Raw genomic sequence first — 22051 nt, forward strand, 5'->3', positions numbered from 1 at the left:
ACCCTAGAACCTATGCTCTGCAACAAGAGAGAGAAGCCATAGCAATGAGAAGCCCACATGCTGCAATTAGAAAGTAGCCTCTGCTCATCATGATGAGAGAAGGCTGGCACACAGCAATGTAGACCTAGTGCAGTCAAAACTAAATAAACAAATAAGATGAAACCACATGTGAGCATGTAGCTGGGCTACCCACATACAGATCAATGTTTCCCCAAAATGTCCATGAAATAGGAACTACAAGTTCCATAACCGAGCAGCCAGGAAGCCCTGTTCCTAATTTGAGATTTATAGATAACCAGCAATGGGTTTGAGGGGTAGAGGCAATCCACAAACCCGAAAAATTGTTTGCTACCTTTGGCTATGTGTGTGTATGTACACTTTTTTCATTAGTGTCTCAAAGGGCTCATGACCCTCAAACATTTAATAACTATGACTATGAAGACATTTCACTGAATTATTTATGTGTCGCTCTTCTGTGAGATGAAATGGCAGACTATGAAAGTCTTCTGAGTTTCAGAGGTCATCCTATCTATATAATTTTCACTTTATGAATTTTCTTTGTCCAAATAAAGAATGGACTCAAATAAAACCTTTGTCTTTCATGTATTTACAGACTGGATTTTTCCATCTACCACATGGAGACTTTTTCATTGAGCCTGTCAAAAAGCATCCTCTGGCTGAGGGAGAGTACCACCCACACGTCATATACAGGAGGCAGAGGCGAGGCATCCCAGAGATGAAGGAGCCAACCTGTGGATTAAAGGGTATTGTACTTGATCTCCTCACTGGATGGGGGAGTTTGTTTTGCTCTATTTTTTTCTTTTATTTATGTGACCTGTTATTATTCAAATCTGTTTTCTCTTCCCCACTCTGTGGCCAGAAAATATGTACCCTTATACATTTCACTTCTCTGTACTCAAGTCTGTATCCTTAACAGGAAAGGGGAAAGGAATCTCCTACATCCTTGCCACATTGGTTGATGATATTTATATGGTATTAATAATGCTGAATTTTTTTTTAGTCTCTCTTTAATTCCTTAGAGGAAGATAGTTTAGAGACCGTGCTTTTCAGTATCAGCAATGTTATAACACATTAATGTGGAATATTACTAGACAGCTTGTCATATCTGTATATGCAAGGCAGATTTAAATATTTGATGATGCTGATAATGATATGTGAAGAGAAACTGAAAAAATACCAACATGTTATCAGATAATGAATTCAGCTAAGATTCTTTTGGCTGAAGTCTTCCTTGAATATAAATCTTGTTCCATCAACTATTTGCACAGCTTCATTAGAGTAGGAACTCCCTCCCCCAAACAGTATATAACATAGTATAGGTGCAAAGTAGAAATTCAGTAAATCATTAAAATGAAATGAAGAGTGACTTGTAGCCACACAGATGAATCTAGAATGTAGAGTGCATCCAGTCCACATAACACTGGTAAAAAGAAGAAAAGAAATGTGAGGCTTCTAGATGTGGAGGAAGTGTCAGTTCTTTGTGACTATCTCCTTTCCTAAGACCGTAAGCGAAATGCAGTATTTACATGACAGCTAGAGACTGCAGAATAAGTTAATGTGCTGGCAATTATTCTCAAAGTATGCTTGACATTTGGAACTTTAAAATCTTGGCATATTGAAATGTGCTGGTCTCTCTGAGCCAGGTAATTGCAGTGATCTTGTACCGTGTTACCCTGGAATTCACTGACACTAGCCATGTCATTAGCCCACATTAAGGTATACCTAGTGCTTAGGGAGATCGGTGCTGCCAGATCGAATTACTGTGATTATCTCGAGAAAGATCAGCTTTTCTTGTGGAAAGTATTCTATCTTTGTAATGTTCAAAGCAGGAACACCCCTGATATTGAATAAAAAGATGTAGTTTAAAAGTATTCTAGGACTTCAGGAGAGAAAGTGAATCACTTTCCCCAAAATGTGTCTTCACTTATGTTTATTTCCCAAATAGAAAGGTACTCGGGAATTTCACAGTCTCTTTTAATATGGCCCAATGAAATCAACCCAGACCTTTAATGTGATGTTATTTTGTTATCAATTTGATCAGTTTGAACTGAAATTTCTTAATGAGTTTTGTTTGCTGTTCTAAGTGTTATATTTCCTGAGCCCTGTCAAAGTTCTTGTTCATCCTTCTGGATTCCATGTTAAATGATGGGAAAGTACAGATTGCTGGAATTAAATCTAGAGCAAATTTCAAAGCCTCATTTTATTGACATTGACAAGCTCCCTTCTCTTTGGGATTTTGGTGGGAACATATCATACTGGGACTTGAGTGGAGCTTAGATGGAAGTATCTGGGGGGAGTCTGGTTTTTGGAAGCTGGGGAAGTGGAATCAGGTTAGATAACAACAGCTGCAGGGTCATCTATGGCAGAAAGGGGTCCAAGGAAGTAAAGTCAGGTTTTGAGATTTCATACATCAGGACACTTGGCTGGAAACACAGGATCTGGTTCCTGGCGTGTGTTTTTATGGTCAGAAACTATTCATCTAGTCAACAGTATCTGTTGGGTGTCTGTTGGGTACCAACACTTTATGTCTGGTGCTCTCCAAGATTCTGTGGGTAGAATTAGACCTTGGTCTGAAGAGCATCAGCCTGGATTTAGGACAGAGATCCAGTCCAGATTTTATCTTTAAAGTACGTGGTAAGATCATGAAAGGAAATGAAATCTTAATATATGCATTGGACTTTGTGTTCCACCACGTTGTGTTTGTGCCAGGACATGTAGCTGTAATTCCTTTTTTTTTTTTCTGTTGTAGACACTCACATTATGTGAGTTTCACTTGGACTGGCCTTCTGTGAATGGATCTGAACTGCTTCCAGTTTGGGGCTATTATACATTATATTGCACAGATCATCTTGTACATGTTTTTTTTAAGAACACAGGCTCATAGGGTTTTCCAGGGTATATAGCTAGTATGCAATGAAAGCAATGTCTCATAGGGTATATACATCTGTGACTTTACCAGATGTAAAATTGCTTTCCAAAGTTGTTCAGGAGCAGTGAATATAGCAGTTCCCATTGTTACATATTCTGTCTAATACCTGATATTCTCATTTATAAATTTTGCCAGTCTAGTGAATGTGGAATGGTATCTTTCTCTGCTTACTGGTGAACTTACACATATTCCATTGTGAAGTCGGGCCCCAAATCTATGGTTTGTGGCTGTAGAAGCTCCAGGAGTAGTTTCCCGCCCTCTACTCAGAGTTGAAGCTCAGAGAGCCAAGTTTAGGTTTGCATACTTGTTTCTTTGTTTCTGGGTTCACTTTTTCACTTAATGGATCCTAATCTGGCTTTTCACGTAGGGGGGTCCTAAACTTGCATCTTCTTTCCAGAGCAGAAATAGGGGAGCTCCATGCACCTATCAGGGGTCAGCCAGGGAAGCAGAACCAATAGCAAGTATCTGTTAAGAGGTTTCTTGCAAGAAATTTTTTACATGATACTGGGGGGCTGGCTAGGCAAATCCAGAATCAATTGGCAGGAAGGGCAGGCTGCTGCTCTCATCCATAGGCTGAAATACCTGTCCATGGACAGAATTTCTTCATCTGGGAAGTCTCAGCTCTGCCTTTAAGGTCTTTTGACTGATTGAATCCGGCCTACTAGATTATCAAGAATAATCTTAAATTCAACTGATTATGGACTTCGATTACAGTTACAAAATGCCTTCAGTATTCCCAGCTGGCTCAGCGGTAAAGAATCTGCCTACTAATGTAGGAGACCCAGGTTTGATCCCTGGGTCAGGAAGATCCCCTGCAGAAGGAAATGGCAACCCACTTCAGTATTCTTGCTGGGAAATCCCATGAACAGAGGAGCCTGGTGGCTAAAGTGTATGGGGTTAAAGAGTTGGACATGACTTGGCAACTAAACAACAACAGCAAAATGCCTTCACAGTAACACCCAGATTAGTGTTTGTCTGAATAAATAAGACTGTAGCCAAGGCGAATTGACAAAAAAGATCATCACCCTGCATATTTTACTTTTCTCCTGAATTTCAGCTGACTTCTTTTTGATTTATGGCCTCTGAGGATTTTTTAGCCTCCCTTTTAAATGCTGTAATCTTTGTTAGAGGCTTAATACTGGGAGAGATTTTTTGGAGTATCTAGTCCACCATATTGAAGTCTTGGGTGGATTTCTCATCTAAGTCATTTGGAAATGTTCCTGTCTAAGTAGTCTGTACAAATGTTAAATATTATAATAGCATTAACAGTTGCTCATTGGAATTAGCATATCAGATCACTAATCTGATATTGTGTGTTTGGGGGGGTATTGTTTATAGTTTTGTTCTGATTTAATGGAAATTCCGTGAGTTGATGATCTAAGCAATCACCATACTTTCTGTTGTGTCTAAAATGCACTGTTAATTTTCCTCGGCTAACAGCACGTTTTCTTGGTTGGTACAACCAGCTTGAGGCTTATCTTGAATTTCTTGAATTCCTAATTGCCATATGATTATAGCTACTCTACAGTGATCCATGCTTTGCCTTGCTATGAGGTAGTTAAATTTTTAATTGTTATTCAATAGTTTTAATTTTTCTTTTAGTGAAATGATGTTTATTTTTGATGACCTGTCTTTCAGGACTGATAGGAGGATTGGCAAAGTGCTTCTAGCTTTTACCAGTGAGAGGAATGAAACAATTATTGGAAAGAACTTGGGGAAAGACTTCTTTGGGAAAATAAAATGGTAGCCTGGTTAGTTTTGTTTGCTTAGTAAAATCCAAGACCAAGACTGTAGGAATTCAGAGCACTAACACTTTAGGAATGTTTCTCTGTAGTGATGAGATACTTATTTATCCAGTCAAAAGCCCTTATTCATTAGCCAGACCTCACCATGGTAGTTTCTTTCTTTGCATTTTCTCAGCACTTGACAATTTTTTGACTCATTTCAGGTTCATACATTCCCATTCCCTAAACAGGAAACAGCTTCCCTAGGAAGCATGGCATCTGTTCATGTAATCTCTTCCAGGTGCTCTGTGCTGGACATATGTTGTCAGAATGAGTGGGACTGTGCTGAAGTTGGGGTAGAATTTGGAAGGCAAAGGACACAGGGGAGTGCATTCTAGGCTAGAAAAGGGATTTGGATCAATAAGAACAAAGGATCACGTTCAGCTAAAAGGTGATTCTCTCATACAGCAGAAGGTTTTTTTTCCTTAGAAATCTGATTCCTTTTTAAAAATGAATTTTTATTGGAGTATAGTTGCTTTACAGTGTTACGTTCGTTTTTACTGTACAGTGAAATGAATCAGCCATACATACATACGTGTCTCCTCTCCTTTGGACTTCCTTCTCATTCAGATCACAGAAGAAATGTTATGTGAGTAGTAGTTAGCTGTTAAACTACTTTTCCCTTCCCACAACGCTGTAGGGACACACACACAAGGTATCTTGATGAGAAGTAGCTCCTAGCTTTGCCCTTGGTCATCCTTGTGTTTCCATGTACCTTCAGTGAGGCTGGGAGGAGATTTATCTGTTCTGGCCCACCTCTGGCTCCCTCCTGCTGCCTGCAGAGATGGGGAGGGCTGTCTCATTGCTGCATCCCACTCTGGTGTGCTTATGGCTGGAGCCATCAATGACCCTTACAGGACCGTGGTACTGTCCCTAAAAAATGAACGACTCAGTCTCTAGCTTAAAGGTCTGTGTGGCAAACAAACTCCTGGGTTTTCTTCTTTGATTCAAGCCTTCAATCAACACACATTACCAAGTCTTGTCATTTCTGCTACCTAAATAGTTTTCTAAATATGTCTGCCTTCAGCATCGTAAGCTTTCACTTGGATCACTGAAGTCTCCCCACCCTTGATCTCATCCATTAGAAGCCAGAGAAATATTTCTAAAGCAGATCAGTTCATCTCTTTCCTGTGCTAAAAGTCTGCCAGCGTGCCCTCAGGATACAGACCCAGCTGTTAAGTGAGTTTTAGGATCTCCTTCTCTGTGTGACTTTTGCCTGTTTCTCCAGTTTCACCTCTTGTCATTCCAAGTATAGTCTGTGCCATCCTGAACTACTGTTTATCTCAAAGAAGCTTTGCTTTTCATTGCCTCCAGTCTTTGCACTTAGAGCCCTTCTTCAGAAACATGTTCTCCCCAGTGCCTTACTGCCTCAGAAGTATTTATCTCTAGGACTCACACACGGCTTCCTTTAGAAAACCTTCTAGACTGCCAAAAGAACAGTGTTAGGTTCTGTTGTATTAGGTGTCTCTCCTGTGACTTTTATCACCAGCTACTTGCCCTGCCACGGGCTTTATCATATAACGAACGTCTGTCTGTGTCCTTCTCTAGGCAATAAGCTCAACAAGGATAAAAATCAGGTCTGCTCATTCACAGGTGTATCCCCAAGATTTGGCAGACTTCCTAGCCAGGGTAGGAACTCAGAAATGTTGAACTTCAAAAGTATTGAACTTACTGACCTTCTGTGCTGCATCTGGCAGATGACTGGATACTTGTATATTTACCTCTGTGGAGCCAGTATAACCCATGAGAATACCCATGCCTTCCTGAAGGAGTTCAGTGGATACTCCGATACCTTGCTGTTGAAGAGGAACAAGCAAGACAAAGATGTGGCCTGAGGCTGTAGCTGAAAGCAGCTACTTTGAATTCTTGTTTTGGGGGGAAAAAAAAAAAGAGGATGGAAAGATAGATAAGAAAAAGCAAGAGATGTTTATTTACTCAATGAGCTCCTCCTTCATGCCAGGTACGGTTCTAGATCTGGGGGTGTGATGGTGAACATAAGAGTGATCCTGGCAGGAATGTGGAGATGGAAGCCTGAAAGAGCCATCAGCTAGGGATGTTTAGGTGTGCCTCCTCAGTAGAGGTCAAGAAGAGCAGATGCTTTGGGAGATGAGTGAGTCAATGAGGACCAGCCAGATCAGTCATCTGCAGCTGAGGGCTGGTCTTTGAACCTAGAGCACACATGGCTTCCAGCTTCCTCCGGAGAGTGGGAAGACATTCTCAGCTGATCCACTAGGCAAGCTGCTGGCATTGTTTCAGTCTCATTTCAAATGCTCCTACCTTATGAGGCCTCTCCCCTCCATGTAGGGCTAATGGGTCCATTTCCTGAGCTCACTCTACATCTTGCTGTGGCCTCTGGTTGCCATCTACATGCCTTCCTACAGCTCTGCCTTCTGGGCATTCCTAGATGTAGGCTCACCCAGAGCCTTTGCACTCAATATTCCCTCTGCCTGCAATACACATCCCTAAGATCTTTTCATGGCTCATCTTTCACGCTAGTCAGGTCTCTGCTCAAAATCACCCAATCAAGGAAGCCTTCCTTGACCACTAAGTAAGATAGCTTTCTCTCCCTCACTTTGTAAATCGTTTCTCCTGCTTTATTTATTTTCATAGCACTTGTCATCATCTGATGTTATTTTACCTATTTGTTTATTATCTATCTCTCCCAAAACAAGATTGTGAGTTCCATGAGAGCAAATACTTCCTCGCTTTTGAACTCTGCTGAATCCCCATTGCCTTGGACAGAGCCTGTCATAGTAAGCACCTGGTAAATGTTGAATAAATGAGTGAGTGAGTAAATGAGTGAGTCATAGCTTCATTCATGATTGTTCTGGTGAACTTGTATTCTGTTTTCACCACGAGACTCATCTTTGCATCCCAAGTGTCAGAGATACTTGTATCCAAGGCCAATGTCTGATGCATAATTGTTTATTTGATAAATGTTTGTCCATTAAATGAAGGCATGATGTGTGTTTTCAATGGGGCCCTGCAGGTGTGAGCAGGACGTGCATCTTACCTGGGCTAGGGGTCTCAGCATTCCAGAAGTGTTCCGAGTCACCAAGGCAAGGCAGATGTGTTCTTCTGGCGATTAATGTTAACTATATGTTTGTCCCACAGCTTGATTAATGCCAGCATTTGGGAAAACAAATATTCCCCCTCTCCAGACACATACACTCAGTCAGTCTCATTTCTGTGCAGCAGCTGGGAGCCTTGCTGCTGCTGCTGCGTCACTTCAGTCGTGTCCGACTCTGTGCGACCCCATAGACAGCAGCCCACCAGGCTCCCCTGTCCCTGGGATTCTCCAGGCAAGTACACTGGAGTGGGTTGTCATTTCCTTCTCCAATGCATGAAGGTGAAAAGTGAATGTGAAGTCGTTCAGTTGTGTCTGACTCTTCGAGACCCCATGGACTGCAGCCCACCAGGCTCCTCTGTCCATGGGATTTTTCAGGCAAGAGTACTGCAGTGGGGTGCCATTGCCTTCTCTGGGGAGTCTTGTTAAATAGCTACAAATTTGTTATGGAGAAGGAAGTTTACTTGTTAGTTTTGAAATTAAATATTTGAGAAAATGATAAATGCACTTTATGTTCCAAATTTTCTCCTCCAAAGGATCAAGAAGTGGGTCCCCAGGGTGTTTCCTAGGCCAGTAAGCCAAAGATTAGAAGGTCCCAGTGTTTATTTCCATTGGTTTGTATGTCACTGATTGGCTTCCTTCAGTTAGAAAATTTTAATTAGTTGCTTCCTGTGGACCAGATACTAAGGGACAAAGCTCTTGACATTCATAGTTGGATTCTGCCCTCACAAACTTATATAATCTAGTGGGAGGAGAACTTAAAAATTATGAAAATAATGTGTATGAGATTGAGGCTGTAAGAATGTCTAGAATAGGAAATTGAATGATCAGGGAGCTTAGAGAAGGCCTCTCTGAGAGAAGGCATAGATTGGGTATTGATTCTTAGTGAGCTGTTTTCCCTGAGATCACTTCTACAGAATATCCAACTTTTGAGGGTCGGTATCCATCATTGATTGAATTGTGTTCCCCAACTCATATGTTTAAAGAAGACTGAGCACCAAAGAATTGGTGATTTTGAATTGTGGTGTTGGAGAAGGCTCTTGAAAGTCCCTTGGACTGCAAGGAGATCAAACCAGTCAATCCTAGAGGAAATGAATTCTGAATATTCATTGGAGGGAGTGATGCTGAAGCTCCAATACTTTGGTCACCTGATGTGAAGAACTGGCTCTTTGGAAAAGACCCTGATGCTGGGAAAGATTGAAGACAGGAGGAGAAGAGGACAACAGAGGATGAGATGGTCGATGACATCACTGACTCAATGGACATGAGTTTGAGCAAGCTCCAGGAGTTGGTGATGGATGGGGAAGCCTGGCGTGCTGCAGTCCATGGGATTGGAAAGAGTTGGACACTACTGAATGACTGAACAACAACAACAACTCATATGTCAAAGGTTAGAACTTCTAACCCTTAGTATCTCAGAATGACTGTATTTGGAGATAGAATCCTTAAAGAGGTAATTAGATTGAAGTAAGTCCTCCTGGCCTCTTGCTTTGCACTCTGACACCTCTTCTAGTGCGACCCTACCAGGGCAGTGACTAGGTTGTACTGGGGTGGGGGAGGGATGTGTTCCCTGTCTGCCCTCTGCTCCCCAGCAGGAGCCTGGGTGCCCACCCAGGAGGTTTAGGATGGTGTGTGCATCCCACAGTGTCTTGAGGTGAGGTGACAGTGCTCCTCTCCATCCATTGGTGGCTTGGAGAGGGACTGATCTACCACCTCCCATTCAGGTACTGAACATATCTCGGCATGGTATTTGCAATTCCTGGGCGGTCGCCCTTCTGCTGTGAGTTGTGATGATGGGCTGTGGGAAGGAAAGATTGGTTTTCCTGCCACTGGCCAGGGCCCTGTGTTTTCATTTTGTGTTGCTCTCTACAAAAAGTATCAGAGAAGGCAATGGCAACCCACTCCAGTACTCTTGCCTGGGAAATCCCATGGATGGAGGAGGGGGTCCATGGGGTCCATGGGGTCGCGAAGAGTCGGACACGACTGCGTGACTTCACTTTCACTTTTCACTTTCATGCACTGGAGAAGGAAATGGCAACCCACTCCAGTATTCTTGCCTAGAGAATCCCAGGGACGGGAGCCTGGTGGGCTGCCGTCTATGGGGTCACACAGAGTCGGACACGACTGACGTGATTTAGCAGCAGCAGCTACAAAAAGTATAGCTGGCTCTGTATTTAAAATTGCTTGGCTTGCAAAAGATTAAAGTGACTCTGACACATGTTAATGACATGCTTGAGATACTGCACAGTTAGCCAAAGGTAGAAAGCAATTATTATGAAGCATTATTTTTAGTTTTGCTCATTTATAGGCAGGGCTTCCCAGGTGGAGCTACTGGTAAAGAACCTGCCTGCCAGTACAGGAGATGTAAGAGACAAGGGTTTGATCCTGGGTCCAGAAGATTCCCTGGAGGAGGGCATGGTGATCCACTCCAGTATTCTTGCCTGGAGAATCCCCATGGACAGAGGAGCCTGACAGACTACAGTTCATAGCATCACAAAGAGTCAGACATGGCTGAAGTGAATTAGCACAGCATATATACAGGCAAAGGAGATTTACATTTTTCTCTTTTCACAGTAGAACTTAGAAATGGACTGGAGTTGGGGGAAAACTTAGAAATGGACTGGAGTTGGGGGAATCAGGTTTTGTGACACCTGGTCCTTCTGTAACTTGGATTAGTTAAGGAGCCCTGGCCTCCGTTTCCTCATCACTAAGATGAAGGGGTTGGAAGATCTTAGCAGATTCTTTTAACTCTCGTATGTCATGAGTATGTTTCTGCTCCTATCTTGTACCATTAAGAAGCAAAGTAAAGTTGACATTCTTCATTCATACCGGTATGGGTTAACATGACACGAGGTTTGCACACACTGGTGTCTCACACTTAAACAATGAAGATCTTTTTCCCCATATATATGTATATATATATTCTTTACTGAAGTACAGTTGATTTACAGTGTCGTTCATCTCTACTGTGGTGGTGGTTTAGTCGCTAAGTTGTGTCAGACTTTTGTGACCCCGCAGGCTATAGCCTGCCAGGCTCCTCTGTTCATGGGCTTCTCCATGCAAGAATACTGGAGTGGGTTGCTATTTCCTCCTCCAGGGGATCTTCCTGACCCAGCGATCGAACCCGAATCTCTTGCATCTCCTGCATTGGCAGGTGGGTTCTTTACCACTAGTGCCACGTGGGAAGCTCCCATTTATATTTAAGTGATGTCAAATATGTGAAGAACTGACTCATTTGAAAAGACCCTGATGCTGGGAAAGATTAAAGGCAGGTGGAGACGGGGATGACAGAGGATGAGATGGTTGGATGGCATCACCGACTCAATGGACATGGGTTTGAGTAAACTCCTAGAGTTGGTAATGGACAGGGAGGCCTGGCATGCTGCAGTCCATGGGGTTGCAAAGAGTTGGACACGACTGAGTGACTGAACTGAACTGATGTCATATACAATGGGCCTGTTATTCTTAGTTGAGGACCTCATGCTTTATCTACATTCAGCCTGAGTTATGTGTGTGCGTGTGCATGTGCAGGTGTGTTTAAATGCACTCCTCATGCACTTTTGGCTCCAGGAGGCCAGGACAGCTTGCTCAGCTGTGATGACTCAGGGTTTCATGGACGTTATTTCCATTCTCGTTAAAGATTCCGTGCTGAAAGCCCAGTGTTTTCTCTCAGTCAACAGAGGAGCTCTTTGTTTAATTTAACAGAGAAGGGAGAGTCCATGCTCCTGAGCAGAAAGGCTTCCTTTGCTGAGAAGTTGTGCGAGGAGCAGTGCTGGCATCAATGCCGCCAGCAGACACTCAGGGCAGCCACGCTTCCCAGGGATCCCCGCTGCTGAAGGTGCTCAGAAGAGGGCAGGAGGATTGTGACCTGTAAGGCCACCTCCTCCTCATTCCACCCTCAGGAAGCATTTACTCAGGAGTCAGCCCTTCTCCCCATTTCATACTGTTGATGAGTTTGAGCAAACTCCAGGAGATAGTGAAGGACAGGGAAGCCTGGCATGCTGCAGTCCATGGGGTTGCAGAGTCAGGCATGACTGAGTGACTGAACAAGAGCCCTTCTCCCCATCTCCTCTGGAACCCCAAACTTTGGCCCTTTGGTGCTTTCTGCCAGCGGGGTTAGCGAACACTGAGACACTGAGGACCATCCCTCCTCAGGCTGTTCAGCGCTCTGATGTGACATCTGCAGTGATTCCTGGTGAGCCCGCGAGAATGTGCAGAAGGCAGACAGTGGTCAGTACAGGTCTGCTATCAACTCAGAGCTGCTGCAGTGAAGACTGGTTGATACAGTATCTGCAGTTATGGAGCATCCCCAAACCAAGGGCTGACCTCAGCCGTGAGACATGAGAACGAGATGCTTTTTTCTCATTAGCTCTGTCAGGCTTCAGATCTCCTTTGGCCTCATTTCTCCTAGGAATATGCAGGAGATGCGCCAGGTTGAGAGAATCAAAGGCACTTCTAATTTGCATGCTTTCTATTCCTGGGGAATAGCCCCAGTCGAAAGCAAGTGATTAGTGTTGTGGAGAAGGGGAGAAGAGCTCACTGATCAGCGGTGTTCCTTACCTCAGGCCTGAGAAACAAAAGATCAAAGGACAGTTCCCAGAGACAGCACAGAGGTCTGTCCTGCTCATGTTTCTGCCTCTGAGAGGGACATGAATTGGGCTGGTGAGACTGCAAGTCGTGGACAGTGTCCAAACCCCAGTGGCCCCATCTCATACACCTTCCACTAGCACCATATCGGGATATATTCTTTGGCATCTCTTTTGAGTTTCAAAGTACTTCTTTCAGACTCCAGTGTTTTGTTGACCATGTCTGTGTCCACGTTAGCGTAGGGTCAAGGTGAAGCCTCAGCAGTGCAACCAGGCAAGTTTGCGTTTCCACAAGTCAACAGGCCTTTGGCCAGTGGCTGTTTTCCTACTCATGCTGTATCCTGTTTCTATTTTCTCATCTGTGAACTGTGGATAATGAACATTTCATCCTGAGGTGTGGGGTAGGGTGGGTCAGTGGGAGCTATAGACTCACAGTTCCGGAGCTACCATTCCAAATTCCTTAGACTGCTGAAACCCAAAATGTCTTTTAGTGAATATTTGGCAGTTTGACAATTAATTGGCAAAATGACCTGCATTGATGTGAGACTGTATGATTTTCATATATCCTAATCGGTGAGACCTGTACATTTCATTGCAGAAGAATCCACATATTTATTTCTGGTCTACTACCCTAGACCCTAGTAGGAATGCTCAGATCATATGATACAAATTGCTTTATTATAAAATTGTGGCAAAGTAACATAAAACATTAAGCCTAACATCGTACAGTTTTTAAGCATGCAATTCAATACTGTTAATGTGTATTCATATGGTTGTGTGGTCAATTTCTAGAACGCTTTCCTCTTGCAAAACTGAAACTCCACCCCCAGTAAACAATGGCTCCCTATTTCCTCTATCCCTGGCCCCACCCCTGGCAACCACCTTTCAACTTTCCAAATTACATTTATAATTGCAAAAAATCTTGACTTCCAACACATAAACTTTGGGAAGCTTCCCCAAGCTTTGGGAAGAGGGCTTATGGACCTGAATGAAGGAAGGCGATTGGCCAATATTTGACAGAGTCTCCCTGGAGAAGGAAATGACAACCCACTCCAGTATTCTTGCCTAGAGAGTCCCATGGACAGAGGAGCCTGGAGGGTTACAGTCCATGGGGTCACAAAGAATCGAACGTGATTGAGCAGACAAGTACCACCAGTGAGAGCACCATCCTCGAGAGTCCAGTTCCTCTCATCTACAGGAGACTTCTTATCCCTCTGCTTCCCACATTGGGTGCCCATTTGTAAAAGACTGCAAAGCATGGAGCACACGTGCCATTGGATTCTGACTAGTAGCCAAGGGAGTGTGGGTACTGAAATACAGTACTTAATACACTCTCTTTTTTCCCTCTGTCATTCCCTTAATCTCACTCTTTCCTGGAACGTTGAGGGGCATGCATAGTGCCGGCATTAGCATTTTAATCCCATGCCGTGGGGCACGATGCAGGATGTTTTCACAGTGAGAAAGCATTCAAACCAGCATGCAGACTGAACTTGTGGGGAAGATGCTGACAGCCCGCTGAGACCTCACTGGAGACCTTTGAACCTGGATTTCTCCGTTTTGCAGAGCTCTCCAGGCATGTCAGGGAAAGCTGCACTGCTTACTTTGTTATTCCCCAGGAGGGCTCAGAATAGAGATCTGCTTTGAGTCATGTTCTAACTGGATGGAGTTCAGGAATTGTTTACATGTCTCTGATCATGTGGGAGTGAAGGGCTCCTCAAGGTTATCATTGGAAAACCTGTCAGTAGCCAAGTGTCATTATTGGAATGTCCTCCGCACCACCAATTTCATGAACTTCCTGGGGGGTGGGGTTGAATGTAAAGGTGGTCTCTGCATGGGGCTTAGGCTTTCTTCCCCTGCTTGTAATCTCCAGGAACAAAAGTGGGTGCTCAATAAATGAGAAGCCCATGAACACAAAAATTCAGAACATGGATAGATCCTCATAAGTATGGTAAAACCTCAAAACCTTAGTACAAAATCTTCTGCTTTGAGATTATCTGAAATATGCAAAGAGTGGTGTGCTTTCAAAGCAGATTACATTAATTTGGATGTCTTTATTATCATCATTCCTGTTTTAAAAAAGGATAAGAAATCTTCAACTTCCCCCAAAACAACACTGGAGAACTTTTCATATTATATATAGCCCTGGAAAAAATAAAACATTATCAGTTTCCAGACATCCTCATGGAACATTTCTAATCCATAGTGACCAGGGTGCCCCTGAGTGCCAGAGGCTTGGGGTCAGCTCCAGGGCAGGTTTTCTGACCTTAGTGGCATTGGTACCACCATCACTGCCATTGTGTGACCTATGCTGGACCCCAGCTGGCCTCTCAGCCCCACTTGAAGGTAAGGTGCACTTTCCTCATGAGGCCACTGGGCAGAAGGGATCTTAAGAAGGAAACAGGTGTGGAGTGGGGCACAGAGGGACGAAGACCAGGAATTAGTCTAGAGTCTAGGTCAAATGTCAGTAACCTCAGATATGTAGATGACACCACCATTATGGCAGAAAGTGAAGAAGAACTAAAGAGCCTCCTGGTGAAAAAGGAGAGTGAAAAAGTTGGCTTAAGGCTCAACATTCAGAAAACTAAGATCATGGCATCCGGTCCCATCACTTCATGGCAAATAGATGGGGAAACAGTGGAAACAGTGGCTGGCTTTATTTTTCTGGGCTCCAAAAATCACTGCAGATGGTGACTGCAGCCATGAAATTAAAAGAAATTAAAAGGCTGACTCCTTGGAAGGAAAGTTATGACCAACCTAGACAGCATATTAAAAAGTAGAGACATTACTTTGCCAACAAAGGTCCATCTAGTCAAGGCTATGGCTTTTCCAGTGGTCATGTATGGATGTGAGAGTTGGACTATGAAGAAAGCTGAGCACCGAAGAATTGATGTTTTAACTGTGGTGTTGGAGAAGACTCTTGAGAGTCCCTTGGACTGCAAGGAGATCCAACCAGTCCATCCTAAAGGAGATCAGTCCTGGGTGTTCATTGGAAGGACTGATGTTGAAGCTGAAACTCCAATACTTTGGCCACCTGATGTAAAGAGCTGACTCATTTGAAAAGACCCTTATGCTGGGAAAGATTGAAGGCAGGAGGAGAAGGGGACGACAGGAGATGAGATGGTTGGATGGCATTACCGACTCGACGGACATGGGTTTGGGTGGACTCCGGGAGTTGGTGATGGACAGGGAGGCCTGGTGTGCTGCGATTCATGGGGTCACAAAGAGTCGGACACGACTGAGCGACTGAACTGAACTGAACTAGGTCAAATTGGGCTTCCCAGGTGGCGTTAGTGATAAAGAACCTGCCTGTCAATGCAGGAGACAAAAGAGATGCAGCTTCAATCCCTGGGTTGGGAAAATCCCCTGGAGGAGGAAATGGCAACCCACTCCAGTATTCTTGCCCAGAGAATTCCATGGACAGAGGAGCTTGGCGGGTTATAGTCCATGGAGTCACAAAGAGTTGGATACAACTGAAGTGACTGAGTATACACGCACACACGCTAGCTCAAATTTGATCTAAAAGCTAAGAATAGATTTTACATTTTTCAATGGTTACATTTAAAATGGTCATATGAGTACTCATATAATGAGCTTGATTTTGCTCCTTGATCTCAAAGCCTAAAGCATTTACTTACTGGCCCGTCATAAAAAAATTTTTCTGACTCCTTGTCAAGACGCTAAAGAGTGGTCCCTGGACCAGGAGCATCAGCATCACCTGGGAGCTTGTTGGAAAGTCACACCCTCAGACATCACCCCAGGTTTACTGAATCAGAAACTCTGAGGGTGGGTCCCCCACATCTGTGTTTTAACTGGCCCTCTGGACAGTTCTGATGCAAGCTAACATTTTAAGAGCCACTGATGGAGACTGATAGGGCTATCATTCATGAGTTCATAGATTTATTCCTTAAAAAAATGAAGGACCCAGGTCAAATTACTTAACCTCAGTGTGCCTGGGTTTCTTCAACAGGGAGGGTGGCTGTAAGGATTAAAAGAGATAAGTAAGTATGACATATTAAAGTAAATGCTTAGTGCATGTTAGTGGTTCTTTCAAATTTATTGTTTAGGTCTCAGGTCAGTTAAAAATCAAGAAGAACTTACCAGAGATCTGAGATTTTAGTAGAACTCATCAAGGCGCTTTGCAGCAAGGTAGGCCTGGAGAAATTCAGATACTGGTCTAGAAATTGATTGCTGAGGGCTCCAGACCCCACTTCTCCAGTCAGGCTCTGGGCATGTCTCCAGCCCTGACCAGATATCCCAGCTGTTCTTTCTTCCAAGCAAGTGCCCTCCCAGCCCTCTTCCCCTCTTTTGGCATCAGCACCCTTCCTGTCAGGCCTCTGGGATTCTTCATTCTTCAGAGTAGGGTCCCACGTCCTAACCCACCCTGGATGTAAGCTTGCATACTGTCGTCATGAATCACTATTAGGAAATTTGGGCTCATAAAAATCACTCTTGGGTAGTTGTAAGGAATTTTAAAAGCTATATGTTTTAGCACAGTGAATTGAATATGTACTACGTGTTAGCTGCTGCTCTTGTTAGGATTTTTTAAAATTTGTAGCTGTTATTCAAAAACATATGGTGACAGTCTCAAGCTGCTTAAAGTCAGGAGAAGCAGAAAGCTCTCTTGGTCAGCTGTGGTATCTGGCTGATGTTGCTGCTCCCTCGGGGACTTTGGGCCTCTATCCTCTGCTGTGATTCTCGAGGGCCAGCTTTGCACGGCTGTGTCCTCACCTCTGACCTGGAAGCATTTTGAGCAGCTCAGGCAGAGCCCAAGTTGCCGGGGGATGGGGTCCCTCTTTGCCTGCTTTCGCCAGAGCCCCAAGAGTGGCAGGGTGATGGCTACTTCACTTGAGAGACAGAGGGGTGTTGCTCTCCGGTTGCCAGGAGAAGAGGCAGGAACACATCCCTTGGTTACAGAATGGAGGAAAGAAAGGAGGAAATGGGGCCTTTCTGCTGTCCGCTGTCCAGCAGTGGCTGACCACTGCTCAGGGGCTGCATCCCTGCCTGACTGCTCAAGCCATCCTTGGAGGCATCCTGATGTTAAGAGCTGACTCTGTGTGTGTGTGTGTGGTGGGAGAGTCCAGGCTTTAACATCACAGTGATGTGCGTGTGAAATCTCTGAGCCACTCTGTGATGTCAGACAAGTTTCTGAAGCTCTCGGATCCTCATTGTCTTCAGCTGCAAAATGCACATGGTCTTCACATGGCTCAGTGTCTGTGAGTCAGAGAGGATGAAGAGCTCAGGAAGTGCTGGTCTCTGGGAAGGGGGCTGGGAGAAGCGGTGTCTTGTTGACGTGTCTCCTTGACTACATGTGGAAGGATGGTTTAGGAAATGGCATTGATGGTGCCAGGAAAGTCCAGCTCACATAGGTTCTTGTGGCCAACCACAAAGCCAGCCGGGCTTCCACCAAGCACAGCCCTGTGCTTCGTATTCGGAGTGTAAGGACCCAGGGCGCAGAGCTGCTTTCACTGGCTGAATCCAATCCATCTAAAACTGATGATCAGTTCCCTTCAGACCAGCTAGTAATTGGTACTGAAGTACCTCCTATAGGCCAAAAGCAATACTAACCACTTGGGAGTATCTCTTACTTAAGACTTAGTTAAGACTTACTTAAGACTCACAGCTGTCTAATGAGTAGGCGCTGTTACTATTCCCATTTCACAGACAAGAAAACTGAGGCTTGGAAAGGTTCAGTGACTTGCCCAAGCTCATGTAGTTAAAGGTGTCAAGGGCCTGTGTAACTATAGAACTTGTTCTGACCCACTGTGCGTGAGGACTCTTTTCTGTGATCAGTTTGCATGAAAAATTTTCATGTGACAGTTTTAATCAAATGTAATTAAAATTTTTTCTAATAAAAGGAAAAAATAAAAAATTATTTTTCACTGGGAAAATATAGGATGATAAAATGAGGAAAATCAAAATTACTCGTAGTCACACAACCAAAAATAAACTGTTATTTGTTAATATTTTATTTTCTATATGTCATGACATATGACATGATATAATCAATTTAATATTGGATTAAATATAATATGCTATAGTAATGAGACACACAATTAGGTTGTCTAGAATCTTTTCAGGCAGGTTTTATAGGAAAATTATTCCAAAGCAGTTTTAAGGATTGATTAAAATCTTCTGTTCGATAGGTTGAATTTTATTTAACCATTTTCTAATTTGGACATTTTAGATTTTCCCCCCAAATTTTATTATTGTAAAATTCTTTATGATTATTATTCTTTGTTATAAATTTTGCCATCATTTAAAAATAGTACGTTAGGTTAGATTCCTATTAATGAATTACTGGAAATATTTTTAAGTATTCTCAGAAAGGCAATTTATATTCCTAAAGCAATATATAATTATCTACTTATATTCTTACCAGCTTTGAGTAGTATATCTTTAACCTTCTCTAATTTTATGTATAAGATAGGTTATCTCATGAGTGCTCTAGTTATTGTTTCTTTGAATGTAAGTATGCATGTGTGTAATCTAAGTTTTTGAGTCATTTAAAATTCTTCCTTAAGAATCATCTCACCATGTTCTTTTGTCATTTTCCATTGGATCATTAGCATTTTTCTTAATAATTCATAAGCAAGCTTCCTATATAAATATATAATACCTTTGTCATATTTGTGAAAAAATACTTTTTCTGCTTTTTATGTTTTTAATATTTTTGATACCTAACCATGTTAGAATTTTGCTTAGATATTTTTCTTTGCAATTTCTCCCTTTTCTTTTTTGCTTCCAGAGTTCCTCCTTGTTCTAGTATCAGATAAGTATTCATCTCTTTTTTCCTGGTATTTTCTTCATGGTTTGTAATTGGATTTTGAATGAGAGGAGAGATGATGGGTGTATGGCACATGCATTGCTTCTTCTGGTGTCTGGCCAGACATCTAATCTGTTGCAGCATCCTTTCCTGCTCAGCCTGGACGAAGCCCTAGGATATTTCTCAATTGCAGCTTTAGCCAAGTCCAGCAGGTCAGAGTTGGACCATGAGGTTATACCTTTTCACCATCCCTTCAGTTCAGTCAGTTTAGTCATTCAGTCAGGTCCAACTGCAGCACACCAGGCCTCCCTGTCTATCACCAACTCCTGGAGTTTACTCAAACTCACGTCGATTGAGTTGGTGATGCCATCCAACCATCTCATCCTCTGCCATCCCCTTCTCCTCCTGTCTTCCATCTTTCCCAGCATCAGGGTCTTCTCAAATGAGTCAGTTCTTCAAATCAGGTGGCCAAAGTATTGGAGTTTCAACTACAACATCACTCCTTCCAATGAATATTCAGGACTGATTTCCTTTAGGATGGACTAGTTGGATCTCCTTGCAGTCCAAGGGACTCTCAAGAGTCCTCTCCAACACCACAGTTCAAAAGCATCAATTCTTCGGTGCTCAGCTTTCTTTAGAGTCCAACTCTCATATCCATACTTGACTACTGGAAAAACCATAGCTTTGACTAGAAGGAGCTGTGTAGCTGCTTTTTGATATACTGTCTAGGTTGGTCATAACTTTTCTTCCAAGGAAACGTGTTTTAATTTCATGGCTGCAATCACCATCTGCAGTGATTTTGGAGCCCAGAAAAACAAAGTTAGCCACCATTTCCACTGTTCACCCATCTATTTGCCATTAAGTGATAGGACCAGATGCCATGATGTTAGTTTTATGAATGTTGAGTTTTAAGCCAACTTTTTCACTCTCCTCTTTCACTTTCATCAACAGGCTCTTTAGTTCTTCTTTGCTTTTTGCCATAAGGGTGGTGTCATCTACACATCTGAGGTTATTGATATTTCTCCCAGCAATCTTGATTCCAGCTTATGTTTCATCCAGCCCAGCATTTCTCATGTTGTACTCTGCATATAAGTTAAATAAGCAGGGTGACAACATCCAGCCTTGATGTACTACTTTCCCAATTTGGAACCAGTCTGTTCCATGTCCAGTTCTAACTGTTGCTTCCTGATCTGCACACAGATTTGTCAGGAGGCAGGTCAGGTGGTCTGGTATTCCCATCTCTTTAAGAATTTTCCAGTTTGTTGTGATCCACGCAGCCAAAGGCTTTGGCATAGTCAATAAAGTAGAAATAGATGTTTTTCTGGAACTCTCTTGCTTTTTCAATAATCCAACAGACATTGGCAATTTGATCTCTGGTTCCTCTGCCTTTTCACCATCTCTATTGAAGAACAAATTGTCTGATGTTGTTCAGAGAATGCACACATTCTAATAAGATTCACTCTTAACATTTCTCAGTCCGGGTCACAAGCCATCTTTAGATTTCTGGCATCTTTTTGTTGAACAGCCTCTGCTAGGACAAAGCATCTTATTTCTATCACTCATGCGTCCATTCTAACTGGCCTTAATTTTGGATTTGCCATTGTGGTCCTCAAGAAGGCACTTACTCCTTTTTGCCTTATATGACCTCTTAAGACCTCTTAAAACTTGACCCCTCATCTTAGTAGACATCACTGGTCCCTCTTTTGGAGCTGGATACCATGGCCTGTGTGAATTTGGCTCAGTGGTAAAGAACTTACCTGCCAATGCAAGAGATGTGGGTTTGTTCCCTGGATTGGGAAGATCCCCTGGAGAAGAGAATGGCAATCTACTCCAGTATTCTTGCCTGGGAAATCCCATGAACAGAGGAGTCTGGTGGGCTACAATCCATGGGGCCTCAAAGAGTAGGACATGACATAATGACTGAGTACACATGTATACCATGACCTGCCCTTTCGTGGCTGTCTTGCCTCATTATCAACGATACCTTTTCAAGGCCTTAGATAAAGGCCATATCTGAGCACATCTGAATGAAGCTTGGGATTGGATGAAAAGACAGCAAGGAACTTCTGTATATTTGCCTGTTCTCTTCAATGCTTGATATACTGTAAAGGAAAAGAAAGATAAGTAGAGGGGAAACTTGTGTTTACTAGTTCATAATAACAATGATTAAAAATAAATGGCCATTTATTTTATACAGTCGTGCATGAGAGCTTCAGTTGTGTCCAACTGTTTGCGACCCCATGGACTGTAGCCTGCCAGACTCCTCTCTCCATGGGATTCTTCTCCAGGCCAGAATACTGGAGTGGGTTGCTGTGCCCTCCTCCAGGGGATCTTCCTGAACCAGAGATTGAACCCCTGTCTCCTGCGGCTCCTGAATTGCAGGTGGATTCTTTACTGCTGAGCTACCAGGGAACAAATATCATATATTTAATTAACACAATAATATTCTGAGGCCATTTTAAATATTCCTGTTTATAGATGAGAAAACCAAGGCAGGTCAGAGATCTTCCAGTTAGTAAGTGTGGAGTTGGAGTTTGTATCTGGGTCAGTCTGATCCCTAAGACTTGCTCATGGGCATCAGAAAAATAATTAGATTATCCTAAACAAGCAAAGTTGAAGGATTATGTAGAGCTGCTTATCTTTCATGGTCACAATTAGGAATGTGTTAAAACTATCGGTAGGGTTAATGATATCATCAGTTCAGTTCAGTTGCTCAGTCGTGTCCAACTCTGCAACCCCTTTGACTGCAGCACGCCAGGCTTCCCTGTCCATCTCCAACTCTCAGAGCTTGCTCAAACTCATGTCCATCAAGTCGGTGATGTCATCCAACCATCTCATCCTCTGTCACCCCCTTCTCCTTCCACCTTTAATCTTTCCCAGCATCAGGGTCTTTTCCAGTGA

At 43.1% G+C, this 22051-nt stretch overlaps 1 protein-coding gene across 1 annotated transcript in view; it reads left to right on the forward strand.

The window, feature by feature from the left end:
- Window positions 1-22051, forward strand: part of ADAMTS12 (ADAM metallopeptidase with thrombospondin type 1 motif 12) — a 376425-nt gene that overhangs the window by 131347 nt on the left and 223027 nt on the right. Inside the window, exon 3 of the mRNA XM_061129264.1 lies at window positions 614-764. Coding sequence (XP_060985247.1) covers window positions 614-764 — 151 coding nt within the window. The remainder of the gene's footprint in view (window positions 1-613; window positions 765-22051) is intronic.

This window comes from Dama dama, chromosome 25, assembly GCF_033118175.1.
Source record: "Dama dama isolate Ldn47 chromosome 25, ASM3311817v1, whole genome shotgun sequence".
Classification (NCBI taxonomy): domain Eukaryota; kingdom Metazoa; phylum Chordata; class Mammalia; order Artiodactyla; family Cervidae; genus Dama; species Dama dama.